At 45.4% G+C, this 25,924-nt stretch overlaps 1 protein-coding gene across 1 annotated transcript in view; it reads right to left on the minus strand.

The window, feature by feature from the left end:
* Positions 1 to 11,350, minus strand: part of OLFM4 (olfactomedin 4) — a 35,379-nt gene extending 24,029 nt beyond the window's left edge. Inside the window, exons 1-3 of the mRNA XM_006124370.5 lie at positions 11,194 to 11,350; positions 8,175 to 8,252; positions 4,421 to 4,573 (exon numbers count right to left, since the gene is read on the minus strand). Of these exons, the coding sequence (XP_006124432.1) occupies positions 4,421 to 4,573; positions 8,175 to 8,252; positions 11,194 to 11,280 (318 nt within the window). The 5' untranslated portion in view covers positions 11,281 to 11,350. The remainder of the gene's footprint in view (positions 1 to 4,420; positions 4,574 to 8,174; positions 8,253 to 11,193) is intronic.
* Positions 11,351 to 25,924: the final 14,574 nt, after the last annotated feature.

Here is a 25,924-nt window from a genome sequence, read left to right on the forward strand (position 1 = left end):
ATTGTGCTACCCTGGGCCCCACATTACCTTCATTTGCCCCTGCCTGAGGGCATGAATGTGTGTGCGTGTGAATGGACTAATGAATGTTTGTGTTTGTGTGGGTGAGAGAGATAGCACAATCCCTTTCAGTTTAACCCTATAATGGCATTCAATGATAGTTTAACCTGTAGCGGATTATTAATTCCTCATTTAATAAATCCATATGAGAGAAACCTTGGGGTGGTCTCCAGCGAAATTTGGAGTAACAAGGGTCTGTGTTGACACCATGTGCTTCCCTCTAGCAGGCCAATACAGTACACCATCTCAGCAATTGAGTACATAAACCACATCCATCACAGAGCTTTGCAATGGGATGTGAGCAGTGCATAGGCCTTGTGGTGGACCTCTGCATGGGGTGAAATTCACCCTTAAATATAAAATGCATCTATTTTAGGCATGTGTAAAAATACTTCCTATCTAGTTTTTTCCTCCCTTGCAGGCACTGTCACATTAAGAGCCTGAAAAGGGCAGGTAGAAAATCTGTAATGTTCATTTATTGTGTCAGTTACCTGAAACTGATATTTATCAACACAGGTGTCTTGGCATGCAAGCAGACACTCCTCCAGCACACAGTTGGAGGGTGGGAGTGGAGGGATGAGGAAGCAGAAGGAAGGTCATAGAATGAAAAAGGGATGGAGCGGGAGTTAAAGGCGGATAGAAATGACACATGACATGAGCAAGAAATTCTAAGTTGTACATGTGAGTGCATTGGCCACAGAGAAGTCTGACTTCCATGATCATAGTGAGCATGTTACTCACATGTCATATAACCCAGCTAGAGATCAAGAGGAATAGTTCCAACAGAATAATTTGTCTTTAATATAGTTTTCATCTCTGGTGGGAAGGTGTGTTTGCTCTTCCTATTTTTATTGCACAAACATGTTCTGGGCATTGAGATCAAAGCACTGAAAGGCACATTCTCCCCCTTTTGTTTCAGTTACTATTCTTCCTTTCTAACAAGAGGTGCACAAAGACAGCCATCCATCTCTTCACTCTTAGGAAGAGGAGCAGATTCTTGCATTAGTCTAACAGGTTGATTTTTCATCCTGAAACTTTGCTGGCATAATTATCAAATTACAGATAAAAAATTAGTCCAACATATTCAGCCTGCGGTTTTTATTGATTTGGAATGTCTAAGTATCCGTGTGAAATGCAGCACTTGCTGGTTTTATAAAAGAGTCCCTCTTGCTTGCTGAATTAGCAGCCCACATCAGACAACAGCTTAGAGATTCAACCAAGTGATATAGCTGGGACTTCTAACATATATAACACCTCTTAAAGGGCTTGAACCTGCAGTTCTTATTCAGGAGAATCTCCCATTAGCTTCAAATGGATTTTTGACTAACAAAGTAAGGCAAGATTGAAGCCAACCACTTTGGGATGGTGAAATACAGTTATGTCACTTGAGCTACATCCTCAGCTAGTTTAAATGACAAGTTATAAATGATCTTCCATGGTGCTACATGCATTTAAATAAGTTGAAGATCTGTCTTTTATTCTGACCCTCTTTGCAAACTGGTTCTCAGATTCAAAACCAAAATCTAAGTGTTCATGATTTGCCTTGTTGCTTCAAATTTTACAGTAGTTCAGTAGATGCTTCTACTCCATAATGGGTAAAGATTAGTCTGGGCAACAATGCTGGATCTGAATCTCCACATCCCCAGAGTGTGGGGATGTTTGGAACCCAGAGTTTTGGCTCAAACCCCTTCATCACTAGGATGAGTCGGAAGATCTTTTAGTTCTATTGTTCCATTTTGTCCATAAGTATTTTCAGGAAAACAAGCAGTACATCGGGTTACACACTGAGCAGTAATTTTACAGCTAGAAAGGGGAGAAACTCATTTCAAAGACCACCTGAGAAATAAATTTTCATGAGACAAGTACAAATATACACATAGCTTCAAGCATCTTCTGTTGCTATCTATACATTTAAATTTACTTCACTCAGGCGAACAGGCCAACGCTTTGTATTTTTCTTAGTTCTATGGACTAGCAACATAATGAGCTACAAAATTGTAACAGCCCCACAGTTAAACAAATATACAGTTTGTTTGTTTTCATTCCTGACCTGATGTCTCTTTGCCTGAGATCACATTGAAGGATCTGTCACACTCTGATTTGATGCACTGTAACAATTGTTTGGCTGATTAGACGCAACCTGATAAAATGCAGTGAAACTCAGATTAGGTCAAGATTTATTTTTTTTTTAGTATCTTCCACTGCAGTTGAAAAGTGAGGGCCAACTCCTAAACTGGTATATGCTGGCACAATTCCATTGGCTTCAAGAAAATGACATTAGCTGAGGGTCTGGTCACTAGAGTCCAGATGTATTTTAAAAAGAAAACTGCTACAGGGTTGCAAAAATTCATCCAGCTCCTGCCATCCATATTTTGTCCTGACTCAGGAAAAACAGCCAGTGTAGAGTTTCACTTCAGTAGGAGATTAGCTTCTGCCCTTGGCAGCAGTTGAAATTTTGCCACTGACAACAATGGTAGTACTACAGAGCCCTTAAATACCTATGAAGGGGTGTAGAACCTCAGGTTTGGGGGCCAGTGTAGCCCCGAGCTTGCGTGGATCCAGCTCCTCAAGGCTCAGGGCCCCCCAGCACGGGGGAGTAGGGTTGACAGGTGTCCGGTATTGACCTGGACAGTCCAGTATTTTCACCTCCTGTCCAGTAAAAAATTAAGAAAATACCGGACACCTAAATGTCCAGTATTTTCTGTTTTTTTTCCTGGACAGGAGTAAAAAATATCAGACACCTGGCAACCCCATCACCCGGGCCTGGGCTTGAAGAAGAACACAAAATGGCCATTGGCAAAAAGCCTAAAGACCAACGGGAAGAAATGCCTTCCTTGGGTCTTAGTACTCAACTTCTCCCTTGTTCCTATCCCTATTCTAACTCTGCACTCACTCTGAAAGGGGTAATGCTGTTTTAATGCTGTTTTATTTTTGGTTTTTGTATTTTGGGGTTTTTGTTTTGTTTGTTTTTTTGTATCTTGTTTTTGGTTTTTTTTTTTTTTTTTTTGCTCAACAACTTTAGTCTCCCCTCTTTTTTTTCCCTCAATAGAATTTTTTCCCTTGTGGTTTTATTTGGGGGGGGAGGTGTTCGGTATTTTTGGTTCATGTGGGAGCCCACATGCCTACTGGGGAGCCCACACTGGCATGCCCCCCCACACACACACGCTTCACACTTGTGTGTGGCCCCCTCTGATTTTTCTGTGGGTCAGCAGCCCCCGAGCCAAAAATGGTTCCCCATCCCTGACCTAGTGTTTTCCTTGATCATAAATGTCAAGTTCCATATTCCTCCTCAAGTGAGCAGGTAACTTTTGTGCCGAGAGGCACGAAGATTTCTGTCAAATTACCCTTCATATTGCTACTGACAACTAAATGTGTGTCATTGTTAGCTCTAGTTATTTCAAAGCAAATTATTTTAACTGAAAAGATTGTCTCTAGGATTCTCCCCCCATTATTGTGTTTTTATGCATCTGTTGATTATACTAGAAGAGAGTTATGAATATTTATGGTTAGAATTTATAATTTACTGCCATGCCTTTTCTGCTGATTAATTCAAGGACACTTCATTTCTTACGATGTCTGGCTCCTGGAGAAGTCAAACACTTTCTCTTGGACACCTAATTTAAACCGTGAATATTAATCTGCTAGCAAAAGCCCAAATGTGAGCTCTTCTCTCAAGAAACTACAGTGGTCTCCTAGTTTTGCCTTATTTTTGCAAGAAAAATGAGATCTGAATTCTTGCAACAAACAAGCAAAGTAGTGTAAAGGGCAAGGCATTTATCTTTAACTGGAAGGCATAAATCAGTAGTCATTGCTAGAGCATCCGATGTTAACAGAGACAATAAATGATTTTTTTTTTTTCAGCTGTTAAAGGAATGGACGGGACCGGGAGCTGGATTTTTGCTCATGCATCAGTGTGGGCCAAGCTGACATTTGCTCTCTTTTTCCTCATTCCCTCCCATAAGCTTGGTGCGGACAAGTAACAACACTGGACATACAAGTAACAACACTGGAGGGAGCAGGAGTCATAGCTTCCTCTGTGATTGTGTTCAGCAATTAATAGCCAGCAAGACTGCTCCACAGTTCATAAAGAATAGTGTAACCCATCTTCCATCCCAACAAGAACACCATGTGCCTGCAGGCTCAGGAGTGAGTCCTGAGGATACTTGAAACTCATGTTATTACAGTGCCTTGCTTGCATGCTATAATATTGAATATTTTATGTTTAATCGCCCTTTCCCTATGACTTCTACATGCCACTCCCTGCAGCTGCTTTGAAGACCACCCCCTGGGACTATGGCACTGTTTCACGTTCAATAAAAATAGGGCTGGGAATGTTTTTAAAAGAAAAAACAAAAAAACTTACTTTACTAAGTTCTCTGTCAAATTTCTCAGAAAGCGTGTAGGCTGTGATTTGCAGCATTTCAACCTTCTGCACAGGAAACGTGGTGTCTGGCAGGTACACTGAGCATTGGCACACTCCCTTGTCATTCAAAGAGCCGGTCACATTGGCAAATGGCTGTAAGAAAAAGTTTGATTCAGAAAGCAAATAAAAAATTTCAATATGCTAACAGGAATCAAGAGCAAAGGACTGAAAAGAGTCTCCAACCTGGGGGAAAGTTGAGCTGTAGTAAATAATAAAAATACTGACCATGGAAACATTTAATAATTATAATTATTACAACTTTCTTCCTATGAACTCAAAGTATTTCCCTATATTAATTCATCAAGATTCAACACACACCTACAGACATAGTTAAATACTATTATAACATTTAACAGGTAAAACTGAGGTACAGGAAAGTAAAGTAATTTTTCTAAGATCAGACAATGGCTAAGCAGGAAATAATTATATTAAACCTTATAGTAAAGCTTTCCATTGGTTTTAATGGTCTTTGCATCTGGTCCAATTAGTTCTTTTAGTCCATTGATTTCAAAGAACTTTTACAAGGTTTTGTTTGGATTGTACTGATGGAAGAATCCATAGAAATAGAGCTATTTTCATTGAAAATGTTGACTGAACCCTATTTTCCCCACTGGGAATATGTTTCATTTGATATTTTTCAGCCAGCCCTCGTAAACAAGCTATATACTCAATTATACGCACCTGAGAGCTAAAGACTCAAAAACTCACCCCCAACCTGCGTTAGGTGATATACCAGTTTTTTAATTGAGGCAGTAAGGTAAAAATAAAATATTGGCTCTTTGAAAATCGCTTTTACGAGTAGTTTTGTACCATGACTAAATTTGCCCATGTCTAATGATGTGAGATAAACATGGGTCTGTTCCACACTAGGAATGTAAAAACTCATTTAGAAATGTAACTGTGTAACCGTTAAAAAGCCAAGCCATTTCACAGTTACCTTGGCTGCGTGTTCTACAGTATAAAATGTGTGTATATATAAGCTTTATACTACAGAACCCAGTGAAGTACCCCTGGGACCCTGGCTCCTTTGATCACAGTGCAATGTCAATAAAATTATTAATTTTAGACGTGACATCTTTCCAAAGCCCCCATAAAAATCTGCTGAAGTTCCTTTGTTTTTGATTGTTTGCTTTGTGTATTTTTAAAGCTAAACAGACTTCATTTAGTATGGGGTATGTCTACACTACAAAGTTAATTCGAACTAACAGACGTTAGTTCGAATTAACTTTGATAGGAGCTACACTAGCGCTCCGCTAGTTCGAACTTAATTCAAACTAGCGGAGCGCTTAATTCGAACTAGGTAAACCTCATTTTACGAGGACTAACGCCTAGTTCGAATTAGCTAGTTCGAATTAAGGGCTGTGTAGCCACTTAATTCGAACTAGTGGGAGGCTAGCCCTCCCCAGCTATCCCTGGTGGCCACTCTGGGCACCACCAGGGAAACTCGTATGCCCCCCTCCCGGTCCCGGACCCCTTAAAGGGGCACGGGCTGGCTACAGTTCCCGTGCCAGGTGCAAACCTGCCAGCACCCAGCCAGCAGACCCTGCACCTGGCACGGCTCAAGCAAGCCACCCACTGCCACCCAGCCCTCCGCCTCTTCTCGGGACCAGGCTAGCCGCTCCCGGGAGCCTGCCCGGGACCGCAAGAGGCGGGCACCCTCCTGGTCTAGTGCGGACATCGTGGACCTCATCCACGACCTCCGCACTAGGCACAGGAAAGTGGCCATCTAGGGCAGGATAGCTGCCAGCCTGGCCACCCAGGAGCAAGTTTGCATGAAAATCAAGGTGGTCCACTGAGACCCCCGACCCTGAGCCCTGAGCTTAGAATGTCCGTACTGGGTCAGACCAAAGGTCCATCTAGTCCAGTAGCCTGTCTGCCGACAGTGGCCAACACTAGGGACCCTGGAGGGGATGGACCGAAACAATGACCAAGCCATTTGTCTCGTGCCATCCATCTCCAGCCTTCCACAAACAGAGGCCAGGGACACCATTTCTACCCCCTGGCTAATACTACTCCGTGGACCCAACCTCCATGACTTTATCTAACTTCTCTTTTAACTCTGTTATAGTTCTAGCCTTCACAGCCTCCTGCAGCAAGGAGTTCCACAGGTTGATTAAATGGTTTGTGAAGAAGACCTTTTTGTTATTAGTTTGAAGCCTGATACCCATTCATTTCATTTGGTGTCCTCTAGTCCGTCTATTATGGGAACTAATGAAGAACTTTTCTTTATGCACCCTCTCCACACCACTCATGCTTTTATAGACCTCTATCCTATCCCCCCTCAGTCTCCTCTTTTCTAAGCTGAGAAGTCCCAGTCTCTGTAGCCTCTCTTCATATGGGACCTGTTCCAAACCCCTGATCATTTTAGTTGCCCTCCCCTCTCCCAGCCTCTCTCTTCCCCTCTCCCACCTCCTTTTCCCAGTTTCCCTGAGTTTTGTTCAATAAGGAGAGTTTCTATTTTTGAACACACGTGTCCTTTATTTTGTACATCAGGAAGGGGGGCTAGGGAGGGGTAAGTGGAAGGAAGTGAGGGAGGAATGGGGTATGAGCCCCCGATGGGGAGGACTGGGGTGGCTCTGTGGGCTTCTCGGGGTGGAAGCTCTCCTGAAGCCCCTTGATTGACCCCCCCCCCTCCGGATGGCAGCCTTCGGCAAGTGCAGCCGGGCTGATGGCCGAGTGCTGTGATGTGCCGAGTGTGGGCACTCAGGGCACTCCAAGCCAGGACTGCTTTGCAAGCGGGGAACCCCTGAGAACTGTCTGTCCGGGGTGGGGGTCGGGTCCCTTTAAGCACAGCCCTCGGCTAGCCTGAGGCAGCAGCTCCACACTCTAAGTCCTAATCTGATGCCCTGCCGGCACTGCTTCCGGCCATCCTTAAGCTCTGTTCAGGGTCCACTCAGTGTGGACATGCTAGTTTGAATTAGCAAAACGCTAATTTGAACTAATTTTTAAGTCTAGATGCACTAGTTCGAATTAGCTTAGTTCGAATTAACTAATTCAAACTAAGTTAGTTCGAATTAGTGCTTTAGTGTAGACGTACCCTAACAGACAGCAAAGAGTCCTAGCCTGCAGGTATTACATAAAAGTAACCTAGTCTAAAAAAAAATTCACCCCGTTCCAAATGCTTGCAGCTTAATGAAGTAAATGACAGGTGCTGAGTGCTGAGCATTTCTGAAAACCAGGCCACTTATTTGGGTGACTAAATATGGATTTAGGAGCCTAAGTTTAGGAAACTAATTTTGAAAATCCTGGGCTCAAGTTTCAGCCAAAGCAACTTGGCCAATGATACAGAGACCTGGGAGAGCTAGGATTAGACCTCTAAGCCATCTGATTTTAAATCCTATGCTTTATATAGTTCTCAGTAATGATGGATGGAAGAACAAGGAGCAATGGTCTCAAGTTACAGTGGGGGAGGTCTAGGTTGGATATTAGGAAAGACTGTTTCACTAGGAGGGTGGTGAAGTACTGGAATGGGTGGTGGAAACTCCATCCCTAGAGGTTTTAAAGTCTCAGCTTGACAAAGCCCTGGCTGGGTTGATTTATTTGTGTTTGGTCCTGCGTTGGGCGGGGGGCTGGACTTCGTGAGCTCCTCAGGTCTCTTCCAGTGCTATGATTCTATGATATACTAGACCATTCGTCCCTTTCATCTTACTGATATTTTCTATAGCTTTCCAAGAACAGTAAATAATGGTTTTACCTCCGCCATGAACTGAGGTTTGCTGGATGTGACTTGAGGTTCAGTCAGAGATTCTGTCGGAAGAGGAAAAGCTGTAGGCTGAAAAGGAAACAAACACCTGTTACAATGCAACCCAGTGTGTGTTCAGTTCCCATTTAAATTGTGACCTTTCTCTCGCTCCTGACAGCCAATCAGCATTCCAGCTCTGGATTCTGAAACACTCCAGCAGCTCACGCATTGATTGGGATTTCTGACCAACTGCTGAGACGGTTTAATGTGCCTTCTGGTACACTGTTATTTAAGGGAGTCCTTCCTTTGAAAAAAGCTACTTGCGATCAATGAAAGGCCGTGAATGCTCAATCTGTCCAAAACAAGGTGCATTATTTATGTGAAAGTAATGTACACCCTCTCACTGCCATCTTATGGAATAAGGTGTCAGGTCCTACCCCTCCGTAGCACTGGCAAGACTGGATGTCACTCTGGAATCTTCACATGCATCCCTGGGAGTCTATAGTAAACAGGGTCCTCTGTACTACCCAAAATACTGTACCACAGGGACATGGCCCATGCAGCTGAGCTCCACCGAATAGGAACCTTGGCAGTCGCCGGTGCTTATAAAACCATTTGACAAACTGTGTAGCAAATGATGTGATTAAACTAAAGGAGAGTGGTGCTGGAAGGGGCTTGCACCAGGAGGCAGCTGCTAGCCAGCTACACAAGAGCAATGTGCGATTCTTGCAGGAGCATCACATGGCAGGTGTCACCTCCAGCAGTGCGGCCCCACAGATGCAGAGCTCCATTCTGACAGAGTTCTGGGCCCCAGTTTTAGCCAGCTTCCCCTGAGGGCCTCTCATGGCTCCATCCAAGAACTGTTCAGCCCCTCAGGCTGCTTCATCGCCCTCACCCTCCTGCTTCCTCACACTGCCAGACAGTCCCACTCCTGAGGAGCCCCTAAAACGGCTGCCTGATGAAGTGGAAGATGTCAGGAAAAGGGCCACTTGTTTAAATGGATGTTAAGGTTTTCCTGCCAGCTTGTCAAAAAGATAATGTATGCAGCCCATTGTCTCGCCCCCCGATCATGTTGTACGGGAGGGAGAAGGGGCTGATAGTGATTAACAGCAGAGTTACAAGGAGCATCATAAATTTTACAAATGTCTGCACAAATTATGGTTTACCCAAGGGTGAGCATAATGAGGAGAAATTTCTGACATGCTAAATTCCCCTGTCCTCGGCTTATCATTATATATTTACAGTTCAGCCTTGATTTTTACTGCCAGGAAATGCCACTGCTTAATGAATGATTCTGAAGTGAAAAACATTCCTTCCCCGTAGATCCAGTACCCAGTGGTGCAAGTGGAATCCATTTCTTACCAGTATGGGGGGGGGGCATCTAACAGGGGAGCGCATGACCCTCCATGTGATTCTGCCACAGCCTGCTCCCAGCCCTCAGGCCTTGCTTTCCCCATCTTTCCCCATAAGCAACCCCTCTTACCTGGGGTAAGGGGGGGGGTCTCTGTCCTCCTACTGCACAGGAGACTTTAGAACCACAGCAGGGAAAGGAGCAGAATACCAGCAGCTCCTCCCACAGTCCAAGCCTTTCCACACAGTTGCATCTGTCTGGGGTCTGTACAGCAGCCACGCCAGAGGACGGGGCTTGGAGCAGGACAGCCATTCAGCTCCACTCCCCACTGCCGTTCTCTGGGACAGCCCAGAATTGCAGCACTGCCCCTGAGAACCACTCAGGGAAAAGAGCAGACCGCGGGCCATCAAGTGGCTCATGCCAGCAGTCCCTGTGGCACGGTGGTACTATCCCCTTCTATGTAGGGTCTCCTCTGTCTGTAGAGCAGCCCTACTGGCGAACAGAGCTGGGGGTAGGACTGGGGAACAGCCACGCCAGGGAATCTACCACTGTGGGGCTACCGGGTAGTGCCACATTCTGCGCCTTTCCCCTCAGCTGTCCCTAAAAGAGCAGTGCAGAGAGCTCTCCTGGGAACTGCAGGAAGGAAAAGAGCAGAACCCTGGCAACTCCCCAGGCCTGGCTCTATCACCCCCAGCCCTGACCCTCTCCCCACCCTGTCCTCCTGGGCTGCTGTACGGACCCCAGACAGACACGGCCGTGTGGAACAGCTGGGGCAGGAAAGCAGCCCAGAGGAGCGGCCAGCATTCTGCTCCTTTTCCCACTGTGGCTCCCAGGATTGCTTGAATTGCATGGCTCTCCTGGGAACCACAGGGAGTAAAGGAGCAGAATGAATTGCCACCGGGTGACCCCACACCAGCACATACCCCGCACCTCCCGCGCGGCTGTTCTGCCAGATCCCCAATCCTTTCCTCCAGCAGGGCTGCTGTACAGACGGAGGAGACCCTGCGTGAAAGGGCTGGCGGTGGTTCAGCCACACAGAGGAGCGGCTGGCATGGGGCCGCAGCCTATGTCTTTCCAGTATGCTGTACTGGCTATAAATATCTTGTTGGTACAGCAGACCAGAGTGGACCAGACCACCCTACTTGCCCTGCTGTCACTACCTGAGTCCACAGCATTTCCAAGGCCTATTAGAGCAAGAGATTGCATGAATCCTGTCACATAGAACTCAGAGCTTACATCATGTTTTCAAAGGGCTGAGAAAATAAACCTAAAACACTGATATCTAGACCCAGATTTTCAACATTCCAAAAGTCTGAGGGGTGTTTGTACATAGGGTTTTCAATTGAGCTCATCTCAAGTGCAAACCCACCAGCCAATTAATGATAACCTGCATTTTGCATTTAAACTCTATTCAGATTCTCTATGGGAATTGTATTTGCCTAACTTATGGCAGAATTTGGCTCTGTGTTTATAAAACAGTATAATTTTGTTTTCAGACTTATAATTAAGTTAATTTGTTACATGCAAAATGTTACACTTGCTACACGCAGAGAGCCCACAGAACAAGTAGAGATCTGAAAACTTGCCTCAAATAATTGTAAAAGCTTTTTCCCAGCACCCTGAATAGCAGGAGGAAAAAGAATACATTAGAGCCTGCAAAAATCATAATATACATCTTACCGCATTTTCAAGTATGGCACTGGTTGTATTCTGTGCAATGGCATTGTGCAGAAAGACCAGCAGCACAGCCAAGTTTGCACACTTCATCTTCTCAGCAAACAGATGTGTTGGAGAACGGACAGCGGGAGCCCTTTTATAGTATGCTTTGGGAATTCCCCCAGGAGGAGTTCTGTGCTTAGAAAGGGGAACTTGTGTAATACTTATTGACACTTCTCATAAAGGTGATGACATGCAGGTGAATGTCACAGCACAGAGAGTGACTAACTGAACAGCTATTATACAAACGTACTTTTGATTGCCTGCTGTCAAAAATTAACCACCCTTTCCTTCTGTAACACAAAACCTTTCCTCATTGCCAGTGCCTAATCTTGTTCTCGGAGGCCCACAAATGATTAGGTATACAATGAACAGATCAATTAACTTGATAGCACTGCAATAATTAAAATGCATTCTTTGGTGGGGGAGCATAGCTCTCGATCCTTTCAGGAGCACATAGACAACCTCCAATGGGGTGAACGCAGCTCAAATGTGTTCGTTTCAAGTACAATGCCAAAGGAGCATAGTGAGATTGACCTAAAGACCAAAGAAGGTTGGGGGGAGGGGAGCTGAGCTACAGAATAACCATGACAAACCTGCCAGATAATGTTAAACTTAAAAAATAACAAATGGTCTGGTAGCACTTTAAAGATTAACAAAACATATAGGTGGTATTATGAGCTTTCGTGGCACAGCCCACTTCTTCAGATGACCAGAGTGTTCGATGAACACATCAGAAGAAGTGGGTTTTTCCCACGAAAGCTCGTGATACCATCTACATGTTTTGTTAGTCTTTAAAGTATTACCAGACTTTTTATTGTTTTTTAAGTTTATCTTGTACAGACTAACTCAGCTACCCCCTCTGAAGATAATATTAAGACAGTCAGTGTTAACACCCATCCTACAGCTTTGGTACCATGGCTCCTGACGCAGGAATGTTTGAGTGTAAACAACTAACCATTTAACTGATAAATGAATGCTTATTTGTTAACAGTGTCTGTTACACTCCGCGAAGCTGCCTCCCCAGGAACGGGGCCTGCAGGGTCTGGTGGTCCTGCTCCCAGGAAGGTTTTGCTGTGGGCTGTGGGCATAGCTTTATACTGTAGGTGTAACCGCTGAGATTTTCAGTGATTACATATCAAGTATCAGAGGGGTAGCCGTGTTAGTCTGAATCTGCAAAAGCGATGAGGAGTCCCGTGGCACCTTATAAACTAACTGAAGTGTTGGAGCATAAGCTTTCGTGGGCAAAGACCCACTTCGTCAGATGCATGTGTTTACATGCATGTGTTTACATGCATGTGATTACATACTTACCCCATTACATGATTTTTAACATCCCTAAGGCTATGTCTACATTACAATGAACTGTCCAGAAAAGGTACACAAATTGCTGCAATTTGCATACCTTTTTTCATAAGAGGCTTTTCCGAAATTTGGCCTGTCTACATTGGGCCAAATTTTGGAAAAGCCTCCTCTTTTGGAAGAGCCCTTCTTCCTTGTGGAAGGAGGAAGACAGGGCTTCTGAAAGAGCACATCTGCTCTTCCGCAAAAAAAAAAAGAGGAAGAGCAGACGCATTGCCCTGTAGTGTAGACATTGCCTAAGGGGGAAGACCAGGGAATGGCACACTGTGGAAGGACCCTGTGGGGTAGAGCACTAAGATCTGCATGGTTTGCCTGCAGATTTCAAGATATTCATGCAAGTGCTGGTATTCTTTGCTTCTGATGAGTTGGCTATGTGGCATATTTAAACACTACCACTTCCAATATTTGCTGTAGCCAGGTTTAGAGGCAAGCAAGAACAAAAATGGCTATTCAGACATCACTAACCTAGCAGGAAGGCTAGGTATGAGTTTGGGTGGACATTTAAGTCAGTTCCCCTACACTTAATTAGTGTCTGCAGTTCTATTTCTAAATAATAGATACTGTGGAGAATGCAGCTTGGAGTGTGTCTAAACTACAGGGATAGTTGACAAAACTATACTTGCGTCTACACTACCGCTGAGTTCTGTCGCCAGTAAGTCAACAGAAAGCGGCAGTTTTGTTGACAGCGATAAACCTAATTCTACGAGGAATAACGCCTTTTTTTGACAGTTATGTCGAAAAAAGGCGCTATTGCATCCACACTGTGCTTTTTCAAAAGAGAGTGTCTAGACTCTCTGTCGAAAAAGTGGCTTTCTTTGTCGACAGAACTGGCTGTAGTCTAGACTCTCTTTTTCAATAAAGCCTCTGTCGACAAAAGCCTGTAGTCTAGACGTACCCTTGGATACTGGTTTCTGTGTACTCTCTCTTTAAGTGTAACAAAATGGGGAAGGGGTAGGAGTCTGAGACTTATCACAGAGAGTCTGCAGCATCTGAGTGCCATAGAACACAAATACTCTCCCAGCAGGTAGGTGAGGCAAAGGTGGCACAGGCTGAAGGAAATTACTATGGCATCTGTAAGCTCTGGGGATTTCCCTTACACGGGAGAAACCCCATCTGACCAGTTCTGTCAAGTTTCTGGCCAGTTTATGCTGGCAGAACAGCGCAAAGGGGCCTCATTGTGCAGTGCTGCCCAGTATTGGAGCACAATGTTCTATCCCACCTGTTTCCTGACTTACAAAACAAGTTAGAAACTTCGTGTCTTTCCAAACATAAGGTTGTTCCAGTTCCTCTGAATAATAACAGGATTTCGCATGCACCACATCATCCTTCTGAAACAGGCAAAGAGCTTTTCAGCAGTAGATTAATATTATCATCTCCATTTTACTGAGGGGACAACTAAGACTGAGACCAAAACTACACTAAAACCTTTTGTAAGTATAATAATGTTGATTATGGATGTGATTTTTTTTTTACAACACTAGCTAAAGCTCTACCACAGTTATACCAGCATAAAAGTCTCTAGTTTGTTTGTGGAACTGGTAATAAGCTATAGCAGCAAAAGCATATATTTGCTAGTAGATGCTGAATGTAGACTAGAAGGATTTTGTATAACAATACTTGCAGAGACATACCAACAAGTCTTTCTCTGCTGTAGAATAAACCCTGAGGGTATGTCTACACTGCCCATCAAAATAGCGCTGAGCTATTTTGAAATAGAGTGTCCACACTCACTGGACACTGAATCACATTTAAGGCCACCCAGAAGCACTTCAGGCAGGGCATTAGGACAGCAGTTACTTCCTAGAGCTGCTGCCTGAGGCTATCTGAGGCGCATGCTTAAAGGGACCCCCCTGTATAGCCCTGTATCAGGCTCCTCTCTTTTGCCTACCTCATTGAGGAAGAGCAAATCCATCCCTTTTCCTGCTGTGGTTGCCCTTGTGGACACCTCAGCTCTCTAGCCATGGAGCTGGAGCTGTCTCCGAGCACGCAAGGGCTCTTACCTATTGAGCTGCAGCTCCTACAGCAGTTTCTGCAGGCTGCCTTCCTGGCCCTGCAGGAACGCAACCCCCCCGCTCATCACAGAGAACCTCATCATCTCGCTGCAGGTGCAGCTCATGCAGCTGGACCCCACCGTGCACCACCACTTCTGGAATCAAGACACTAGTTCCAGCTGGTGGGACCGGCTGTCGGATGACCAGCAGTAGCTCCAACATTTCCGCATGAGGAAGGACACCTTTCTGGAGCTGTGAGATTGGCTCACCCCTGCCCTCAGGCAATGGGACTCCCACATGTGACCCACCATCCCCCTCAAGAAGCAGAATAGATTATTCCATCCGGAAGCTCGCCACACCGGACAGCTACTGATCCATCAGGAATCAGTCTGGTATGGGGAGATCAATCGCGGGGCTCTGTCATGCAGGTATGGTGCTCTCGGGCCATTGTCCCAGGAGGGTGATGAAGTGCTGGAAAGGGGTACCCTAGGGAAAGGGAGGGGTGGAGATGGTGGAAGCCACCTTCCCGGGAGGTTTTTCATTCCTGCCCGCACAAAGCCCTGCATTGCTCCTGGTGTGTGGAGCAGAGTGGATGGACTCGGGGACTTCCCAAGGGCTCTGGCCACCCTCTGATTCTCCTTATACAGGTGGTGAGGGCCATCAACACTGTCCTGCTGCACAGGGTCATCAACCTGGGCGACCTGAACCCTATCGTTGCCAGCTTTGCTGATGCGGGCTTCCCCAACTGCAGGGGCCTATTGACAGCACCCATATCCCCATCCAGGCCCCTGACCACCGGGCATCTCTGTTCATCAACCGGAAGAGGTACTTTTCAATGGTCCTGCAGGCTGTCACAGACCACCATGGCCGGTTCACGGGCATCTACATCAGGTGGTTGGGGAAGGCGCACAACTCCCGCTTCTTCTGCAACTCCAGTGTCTTCCAGAAGCTGCACTCTGGCACTTTTTTCCCTGATTGCACCATCAGCATTGGGGACATGGACATGTCTATGTGCATTGTAAGAGACACGGCTTACCCTCTGTTGCCCTGGCTAATGAAGCTCTACACCAGACACCTTGACTCCATCAAGGAACAGGCTCAGCAGGACCCACATAGTAGTGGAGCATGCCTTTGGACATCTGAAGGTGAAGTTCCATTACCTCCTCACCTGGCTAGATGTCAGAGAGTGGAACATCCCACAAGTGATGGCCACGTGTTTTGTCCTTCACATTATATGTGAAAGGAAGGGGGAGACGTTCCTGCCAGGGTGAGGGGGCAGAGGTTGGCTGGATAGGCAGGGCCTTTGAGTACCACTGCCATCCGGCATCCAGGAGGCCCTGAGGGACAGTTTCTCACAAGGACCCCAGTGACACTCTCCCCTGGGCATCCCCACTAGGGCTTGTGCATTGCCCCTCTGTGTTACCCCAAAAACATTCTCACTGGAGACCACCCAGGGTTACACTAGTATGGGTCTATTGCTTGAGGAATTAGCACTCCACTATTTGCACTACAAATCTAGAGCTGACACTAAAGGTATAAACTAAAGAAGATACAGAGCTATCTCTCTCTCTCTCTCTCTCTCTCTCTCTCACACACACACACACACACACACACACACATTCATTCCTGCCCTCAAGCATTCACACAGGCATATGGGTTGCAGAGAGCCAAGGCATGTGGATCCTGGAGGGTCTGTCTGCTCATCATGGCTGGAGAAGCTGGTCAGGAGGAGAGACACTGGCTGTAGAGAGAAGATTCTCTGGAGTAGGGGAAGAGAAAGAGAGAGTCTCACATGTAAGCCCGGACTTCCCTTTATCCAGCAAAAGCAGCAATCTGTGATGACTCATCACCATGTGCTCTATTGTTCCCAGTCTTCAAATACACACACTCTCACACTCACATTCAGGGGAGAATGCAGTTTAGACCAAGTTACAAGCAAGGTAACTGAGAATTACAAAGATTACAAAGTTGCAGCTTACAGTAAGTTTCTGAGAGTTATAAACATTACAAAGTTTGGCAAAGATCACAACGAATTGCAGTTTAAAACCTTAGACCTTACAGTTTAGTGTAGTTTCAGAAAATGCATGAGTATAAATCAAGTAAGCTCAGGCGGAGGCTTTTTTATGCAACACTCTGTGCCTTTCATCCCACACCTCTACCCTCCCTTCCTACCTCCCCTGCAGAGACAATAAACTACACTTTTTGTTTTGGAAAAAAAACCCTCTTTTTTTAAAAATTGGGGTAGAAGTATCTGGGGAGGGACTAGGGAAAGAACCTGGGAGAGAGGGGAAATGGGAGGGGGGAGGAAAGGCTCAGGTCTGAGGCTGGGAGTGGCTCTGGTGGTCCCATTGCCTCAGGGACCTCAGTGGACACAGGGGAGGGACTAGTGGGAGAAGCAGAAGGGGCAAGAGCAGGAGTGGCAGCAGGAGTGCTTGCTGGCGATGAGTGCTTATACAGCCACGCAAATGGTATGGCTCTACTCCATCATCTCCCCCCAGGTCTCTCACCACAGCTGGATGTCCTCCAGTCTCCAGTCCAGGGTGTGCTGCAGGGCTCGCAGTGTGGAGATGTGCTCCTGCAGGAAATCCTCCTGGGTTCTCCTGCCTCAGTGGGTTACTTGAGGTTGGGAGGCTGCCCCGGAGGATGCAGGGCTAAGAGAAGGTGCAGGTGCCAGGGGATTCTGGGGGTGAAGCAGAAGGGCAGACACCTGCAGGGGAGGGACCAGCACCAGAGGAGAGAGGCAAGGCAGGTGTGTAGAGGGAGGTGTTAGGAGAGGGGATGAGGAGAGGTAGCTCACATGATCAGAGTGGGGCTATTGGAAGAGTGGGCACAGGGGGCAGAGTAGGGCTGATGGAGGGGGGCAGGTCTCAGGAAGGCTAAGGGCAGTGAGAAGGGCAGGAGTCAGGACAGCAGAGGCGGGTGAGGGGTTGGGGGACAGCAGGCACCAAGGGAGCTGATGGAGCAAGGGGAGGAGACATGGCAGCAGAGGGAAAAGGTAGAGGTTTATGAGATATTTATTAATAACTTGGGTGCCACAGTGGCACATCCGAACAAGCCACATGAAGTCAGTACTGGTGCACAACACAAAATTCATTCTGCTCATGGGAAGAAACTCTGAGGGAACACTTCCCCCAGCCTCTCCGCCCCCGAGTTAATGTCACACACATTGGGGTAATGCAACTGCAGGATAGTTGCATGAGGGGGATTTGGTGGGGGCCAAATTAATCCCTGTTGGTAGGAGGATGGTGGGAAAAGTCCTTAGAGGGGGGGGTCACATGACACCTTTTATTTCTGGTCATGTGTCCATCTTGCCCCCAGAGTGTTACCTCCAGAGGTGTGGCCAATGGGAGTCAGAGGTGTGGCTAATGGGGGTCAAAGTACATTTTAAAAAAATTCTTTGGGTGCACACCCTAATGAAATGTGCTACGCACGCCTATGCTCCCAACAGACATGTAAGTTTACCTGGGGGGCAGAGCCCTCATGCTATTTCCATTGCAGAGTTACCAGCCCACCCCCTCCAACATCCACTCCTCATTCTGCCACCCTGCTGCCACCAGGAGGGAAACCCTGATGAGAAAGCCTATTTTTATTTGAAGGTGCAAGACATTGTTTTTAAATGGCTCCTAAGCACAGGTGCAAAAGCATTTTTAATCTAGTGACAAGCCAGTGTGCAGGTTAGCCTGACACTACGGTTAATTGTTTAATATTTACACAGCAGCTGGTAGATATAACTCCACTTAAATGAAATACATTACAATAAGCATCTCTGTTGCCAGCTTTTCTTGGAGCAGGAGGCTGTAATACACAGTTTTTTCTGGAAAGACCAAAGCCCCTATAAGACAGCCACAAATACAAGTACCACAAATTACCAAGCAGACCCATGTGTGAAAGTGGCAGCCCAGGAGTAGACATCTCAAAGTATGAGCTCAAATAATTAAATGCAGATTGTCTTAAATGGAACTTAAGGGTGTACTAATTTTAAGTATGTGCTAAAGTGCTTTACTGTAGAAGGTCTAGAGAGGTCTGACAAAGGGGAGGTGAGAAAGGAGGAGGAATGAAGTAGAAAACACATTGAGAAGGAACAACTGAAGGAGAGGTGATCTCTACCAAGTGTCATTTGGTTCATTATTCTTTATTATTATGAATACATAAAGTTCTTAACCCTTCTGTGTAAGGATAAGTAATGTCCCTGAAGCTTTACCTGCCGTCTAGAATTTGAACTAACACAGGCTGTTGCCAGCTGTTTTGACATCTGGGTTTCTCAGCAAATACATCTTCTGCAGATCCCTAGTCCAATGTTCTGGCCACATGATTGGTCTTCTTATGTGCCTAATGAGCTAGTTGAAAAATAGAGGGGAAAATCATGAAAAAGGTGCCCTTTTCATCAAAAAATATGAATTTTAAATGTTTTGACTCAGTCACAAAGGCAGTACAGATTCAATCTACTGTATTTAACAAACTTCTGTCTGAACCTCTTGAGACCTATGGGAAAGCATTAATTAAAGTAGTAGTTCCAGCTGCCCTCCCTAGCTAGCTGTGCCTGCCAATGGTTATTGGTGGATTCCTAGAATTCCCTGCTTAAGATAAAGGCCGTTGGAATATATTTTGTCAGTCTCAGGATTCAGGGGCCCATTTTATTTAGCCAGTCTCTTGGACCTTTCTACCCATTTTCAGGATGTGGCTTGCTTTCTGCATGACGTTAATGATTTTATCGCTGGGAATTCTCTCTGAGTTGCCATGCTCTGTTTTAACCCTTAAAGGAACAGATAGTTCCTCGAGGTCTAACTGCCCCCAGAATAGTATGGGCATCGTTGCCACTGCTGTCTATGATGACAAGACAGATTCTATAGTTCAGTATTCTTACTCTGTTCAAAGTCTACCTAAAAATGAAGGCCTATGAGAGCATTTATATCAGTGCTGTGTTATGATTAATTCCTGTTACATCTCATTAATCCCTTCAGCTGAGTTTGAGAGTGACATTTTTACCTAGGGTCAGTATTATATGTTCCTGGACCAGTGCCCTCTTTTGGGAGTGTTCATATTGCTTCAGTTAGTTGGCATGAAGAGACTATTCCCTTCTACTAGAGACCAAAGAGTCAACCTCCTGGACTTCTTTTGGCATTCAGACATTTCAATTAATTTCACAGGGCTTGGCATTCAGATTTTAGATTCTGGGTTGTATTTCTCAGCTCTTTCATTACAATTTATAGTCTATGACTAAGACAATGCCCATGCTAACTATTTTCTCAGAGCTAATTTCTTTCTCAGTTTTTTCTGGCAAAACCAGAGACCTTTCTGTTATTATCATATTGTGTCTCTACCTCTCAAATCTTTATAAGATCCTTGTAAGATCTTTGAGGTGCCAAACCAGAGAGAACAATAAAGGTATAAAACGCACATTAGTTAAACAGTTTTAATTAACCAGTTACTTATGCCACCTTTCTCACGGTTCTTGTGCCTCTGTTCCTTAGGTAAAGTTCAGACTGGAGGAGGATTTTAAATGGAGAAGTTTCATAGCAAAAATAATTTGAGAGGATTACAAATAAGATAAAGAAGGTTATATGGTAGGGTTTTGGGGTTTTTTTACAAAATTAAAAGAATGAATTCAACAAGGAAAGTTAAATTTTTTCAATAGGCAATAGACCAAATCAGATACTCTGAGTCTTCCAACAGTTGTGTTACATAAATAAATTGTCCTATTCTGCATTAGTCTGAGCTGGCAATTTTTATTCCAATCCAAGAATCAAGGATTCCCTTAGATTCCCAGATCTTTGTTGATTTACTAGTTACACTTACATGCCAATTATATTTCGGGAATATCCAGAACCATTCAAAGTAATGCTAAAGTTAAAACTTAGGAGTTTAGTTAGTTACCTAATTACTAAAAATGTCCATTCTGTTCAAAATAATCCTTCCAATGGTAGTGCTCATAGCTAAGACCTCCATGCTCTCTCATACACACACAGTATTACTCTGCTTTAAACTCCAAAATATATTATACAAGCAATGATCAATAGAGTGGTAGGATGTGAAATTTTCAAAAATACTAAATTTTCAAAAATATGAAATTCCCGGTGACTTAGATGCTTTTGAAAATCCAACCAACAGCTTAAGGATCAGATGAAGCTCCACCTTCTCTTAGATGAAATGCTGTCACTTTTTTTGTGACCATGGAGTATGTCACTCTTAGGCTGTTTGTATTAAACTCTCAGGAGCTGTCCTTTACTGTAAGTATAGTTTCCTGCTGCAGCTTGTTCACTAAGTTAGTGTGATGAGTTTGTCAAGCCTCAGAACTCTCACTGATACTTTCCACACTAGCCAGCATCTTTACACTGAATAAGGCCCTAAACACATAATTAATGGACTTTCCAATATTAGGATCCCAGTGACCTCATTGAAATCTCAAAACAAAGGTCCTTCAGGGACTTACATGACACCCATGGACACTGCGTGAATTCTGCCTGTCGGCAGCCTTGGAAAACATGGGCTGATTGCCTCTCAGGCTGTGTCTAGCCTACATGCCTCTGTCGGCAGAGGCATGTAGATTAGACACATAGGCAAAGGCAAATGAAGCCGCGATTTAAATGATTGTGGCTTCATTTACATTTACATGGCTGCCGTGCTGAGCCGACAAACAGCTGATCAGCTGTTTGTCGGCTCAGCGTGGCAGCCATGTAAATGTAAATGAAGCCGCGATCATTTAAATCGCAGCTTCATTTGCCTTTGCCAAAACAACAAATCTACATGGCTCCGTCGACGGAGCCATGTAGTCTAGACGTACCCTCAATAAGGGAAATGCCTTGTGGAAGCTCGAATTCCCTGAGGAGGGCGGCTATTCCCACATTCCTGGGGTTCAGCGGTTTTCCAGACTTCCTGCTGCAGAGCTGAGAGTCAAACCCCAGCTAGATTTGTAGCTCCCATGGCTTTCAGGAAGCCTTTTCACAGTGGCTGGAATCAGCATGCTCAGGGTTTCTAAGCTTCCTGCTCCTCACCAGGGAGCTTGGTAGCACTGGGAACCTAAAAGCCACAAAGCCCCAGCACAAGTGTTGACTTGGTCCCTGCTGTAGACCAAGCCAACCCTGAGAGTTCTAACTCCAGACAGGGCTCTAGGGCTAGGAGGCTGCCTATTGTAGAGAGGGAATTTGAACAGCTCCTAGAAACTGGGCTCCAGTCAAGGCTCTCCTGGCTACCAGACTGACTGCTGTTGGGCTGCCCACCCTGGAACACTGAAACCAAATTTAGTCACAAAACAGTTCTAGCGCAAGGACTTATAATAGGCCAGTGGCAGAATGAAGTGACAGCTAAAATTCAGCCAGAGCCGAGCTCAGGTAATATTTTCAAACCCTCACAGCAGAATCCCCAAGTCCCAGCACACCCCATTAAGGCAGAAGCCCCCCACCTGAAAGACAAAAGCCCTCAGGCTCCAGGAAATACTGTGAGAGAATTTAAGGCCTGAGAATATAGGTCTCAGAACTTGAACATCTTGGTTCTATCTGGCAAATGACACCTGTAATCTATTTGATCTGAGATTTCCAGATGATTAATAAAGTGAACACAGACTATCTGCTCAGGTTTACGACTTGACTTTTTTTTTTTAAATAAATACGCCACACCGGGATGTAATCATCAGTTGTGCTAACCAGATGGAATAGTTCAATGAGAGATAATGCATTGCATTGTACTTATCATTTCACAAGCCTCATGTAAAGGTAGGCCTGCTGTTGTGCTTGCAGAAGAGATAAACCCCAGAAGCTTATAAATTCAACCCTCCAATGTGGTTTATCCAGTATACCACATATTGTGATTTAATAAGGCCTGTCTAAAGCTTGTGAAATCCACCCCACTCCCCAAAAATATGTGTTTTTGACCCAAAGCCAAAAAAGAGAAAAAGCAAACATTATTCCTAAATCATATTGACTAAAATGCAGAGCAGGGTTTGGCAAGGACATTTCCTTATCCAGCATGATTGCCAAATGACTTCTTTTGAAGCTAATTAAGTGAGTTTCTTTTATTACAGGATCTGCACATAACAAGGACCCGTGTATTGCAAAATAAGACATTTCAAGCAAGCAGGATATCCTCCATCAAAAATTCACACCAGAGTGATTACCACATGTATTACAGAAGGCGCTTTGTTCTGCTGAGTTATCTGCTTACTTGGTTATTTAGTTACTCGCTAGGAGAGAGAGAGAAAGAAAGAGAGAGAGAGCTCACCTGGAACATTGAGCCTGGTGCAAAGCCTGAGGCTTGAACCAAAGTTGCAAAAACCATACTATGAGTAAAAGTCAGGCCCTGCCATAAAGGAGACATTTGCTTACACGTTAAACATCCAGCTCATGAACTTGGTGGAAACATGGCTAGCATTGTTAAAACACAGAACTTCTGAGAACTACCAGGAGCTAATGTAACCACCACTAGGAAGATTTGAACCTGGGACCTCTTAAAGTGGAGTACAGGATCCTCTACCCTCTGAGCTAAAAGCCAGCTTGCTCCTAATTCATGCTGTAGAGGTCTCTTGGTCTTAACTGTTGCTGTGGTCTAGATACCACTTGCATTGCTCAGTAACCACACTAGGGGTATGTCTAGACTACATGGCTCCATTGACAGAGCCATGTAAACTAGTTTACCTGGCATAGGCAAAGAAGCGGGGATTTAAATAATCCCCACTTCATTAAAATAAACATGGCCACCATGCTGTGCTGACAATCAACTGATCCGGCACAGCGCGGCAGTCTAGACGTGGATCTGTTGGCTGGGGAAGCCTTTGCCGACTGATCCTGTAAGTCTCGTTTCACAAGGCATAAGGGATTGGTCAGCAAAGGCTTCCCCACCACTTTTTGCAGCTCCCGTTGTCCAGGAACAGCAAACTGAGGCCAGTGGGAGCTGCAAGTTGCCGTGCTGTAGACGGTGAGGTAAACAAAATGTCTGGTAGCCTGCCAGTGGCTAACCATGCCAAGCCATATGCATCCAGCATGCCAGAAGTTCCCCACCCCTAATGCCAGAAGTCCAGTACAGTTACACCCCAACATCGAGTTATGGCATAAATACAACCCTGGAAGATGGTACAGGAACACACCCACCCCAAATAAGATGAAGATAGGAGGACAGGATGATGCATGGAGATGATTGTTCAAACCAACAGGTCCAAAATGTAGGAATGGTAAACTTGGTGGTGTCAGTGGATTAAAAAAAATCCCAGGGGGGCACCTTCGTCCATCTTAGTAGGCAACTGAAAGTCCAACTGCTGACTTCTCACAGGCATACACTGGGGGTACGTCTAGACTACCGGGTTTTGTCGACAGAAGTTTTGTCGACAGTATCTGTCGACAAAACTTCTGTCGACAAAGAGCATCCAGACACATTGAGTTCTGTCGCAAAGCAAGCTGCTTTGTCGACAGAACCCTGTAGTCTAGACGCAACCCTAAAGGCAATAACACCTTCTGTCGACAGAACTCTGTCGACAGAAGGTGTTATGCCTCGTAAAATGAGGTATACCAGTGTTGACAAAACTGCTGAGTTCTGTCGACATTATGTTGTCAGCCGACGGTCAGGGCAGTGAGTCCCTTATGACCGGCTGAAGTTCTTTTAAATTGTGCTTGGTTCTGTTACAGCAACTGAAGGAGTCAGGTTAAAGCTTAAACAGTTACTATTTTATTGTTACAGGGTAAACTTAGTTGTTAAATGCTACTACTGTGTTACAGATAACACAGACACTACAAAGGACAGGACAGAAATTACACTAATAAGTCACTTACAGGCACCATGAAACCCTTTTGGTTCTCTGAGCTCTTATTAAATGCATGCAAAATAGACACATAGCAGGTATATATTCTCACCCCTGCGTTCCAGACTTGGCGTGGCTAGCGTCTTTCTCTCAATCCCTCGGGAAGAAGTAGGGCGAGGTTGGGCGTCCCACAGACCTCGGGAGACAATCAATACCTGCCAGCAGGTATAGATGATTGGAGCTCAAATGGGGTGGGCTGCTGAACCTCTTTTATACTCCTTGGGTTATGTAGGCTTCTTCCTGGGCTCAAGTGGCCAATTAGGAAAAATGGCTTTGAATGCCAAGTTTCCCACGAAGGGTGCAAAGCATAATTTACACCTGGGAAAATGCAGACAATGGGCACCTCTGGTATGTGATGGGCGAAGATTCCTCTCCTGGGACAGTGCAGGCGTGTCAATTACTGGTACTAGCCATCAGGGCGACGGGAGGCCCTGGGTCTTCAGCTAGCCCATTTACTGTCTGGTTTCTGTTTATGGTAGAGTCAGGGACAGGCAGTACACCTGCGTTCCCAGGGCATCAAAGGCTGACTGCCTTTCTCTTGCTCTCTGGGGGGGGGGGGGAACAAGATGGGGTTCGTGGAAAAACAAGATGGGGTTTGTGTCTGGCTACATATGTCGACAGAACTCATCGGTAGTGTAGACGCTGGTATAGTTTTGTCGACAAAAGTCCACTTTTGTCGACAAAACTCAATAGTCTAGACACACCCTAACATATATACCATTGTCACAGGGATATGGGTTTGTGTTCTTGTACCAACAGAACCAGGGCAGTCAGACCATGCTTCATCAGCACTAAACCCTGACAAGTGCCTTCGCCACTGAGTCTGTTGTCTCGGTACCGCTATTGAGGTCTGCTGAACCCACTCTCTGCACAGAGCTCAGATGTCACATGGAGAACACACTCACACATGCACAAAAATAAGGTTTTGAGGGGTTGCAAGGTTAGGGTTGGGGAGCTGTGGTATTGCCACCTTTATTTCTGCACTGATACCAACCGTGGTACTGCCTTCAGAGCTGGATGGCTGGAGATCAGCAGCTGAGGGCCAGGAGCCATGCCTGAAAGCAGTGATGCTGCCAGCAGTCACAGGTAAGAAAATATGGCACAATAAGATATTACCGTCCTTACTTCTGAGCTGTTGCCTTCAGAGTAGGGCTCTTGGCCAGCAGCCGCCACTCTCTGGCCACTCCAGGCAGTAGTGCAGAAGTAAGGGTGGCATGGGATGGTATTGTCACCAGTACTTCTGTGCTGCTGGTGGTGAGGTGCTGCCTTCACAGCTGGACGCCTGACGATCAGCTACTGCTCTCTGGCTACCTAGCTCTGAAAACAGCACAGAAGTAAGCAGGGCATTACTGTCACACACACACACACACACACACGCACTAACCATGAGACCCCTTTTTGGGTTGGGACCCGCTGCATGAGAAAAGCTGGCCTCTCTTGTGAAATCTGTATTGTATAGGTTCAAAGTACATAAAAGACCAGATTTGGTGGGGGAGACCAAATTTTACATTGGTCCATGTCACATTTTTCATGATTGTGAATTTGATAGGGCTCTAAT

Source organism: Pelodiscus sinensis, chromosome 1, assembly GCF_052426305.1.
Source record: "Pelodiscus sinensis isolate ZL-2025 chromosome 1, ASM5242630v1, whole genome shotgun sequence".
Taxonomy (NCBI): domain Eukaryota; kingdom Metazoa; phylum Chordata; order Testudines; family Trionychidae; genus Pelodiscus; species Pelodiscus sinensis.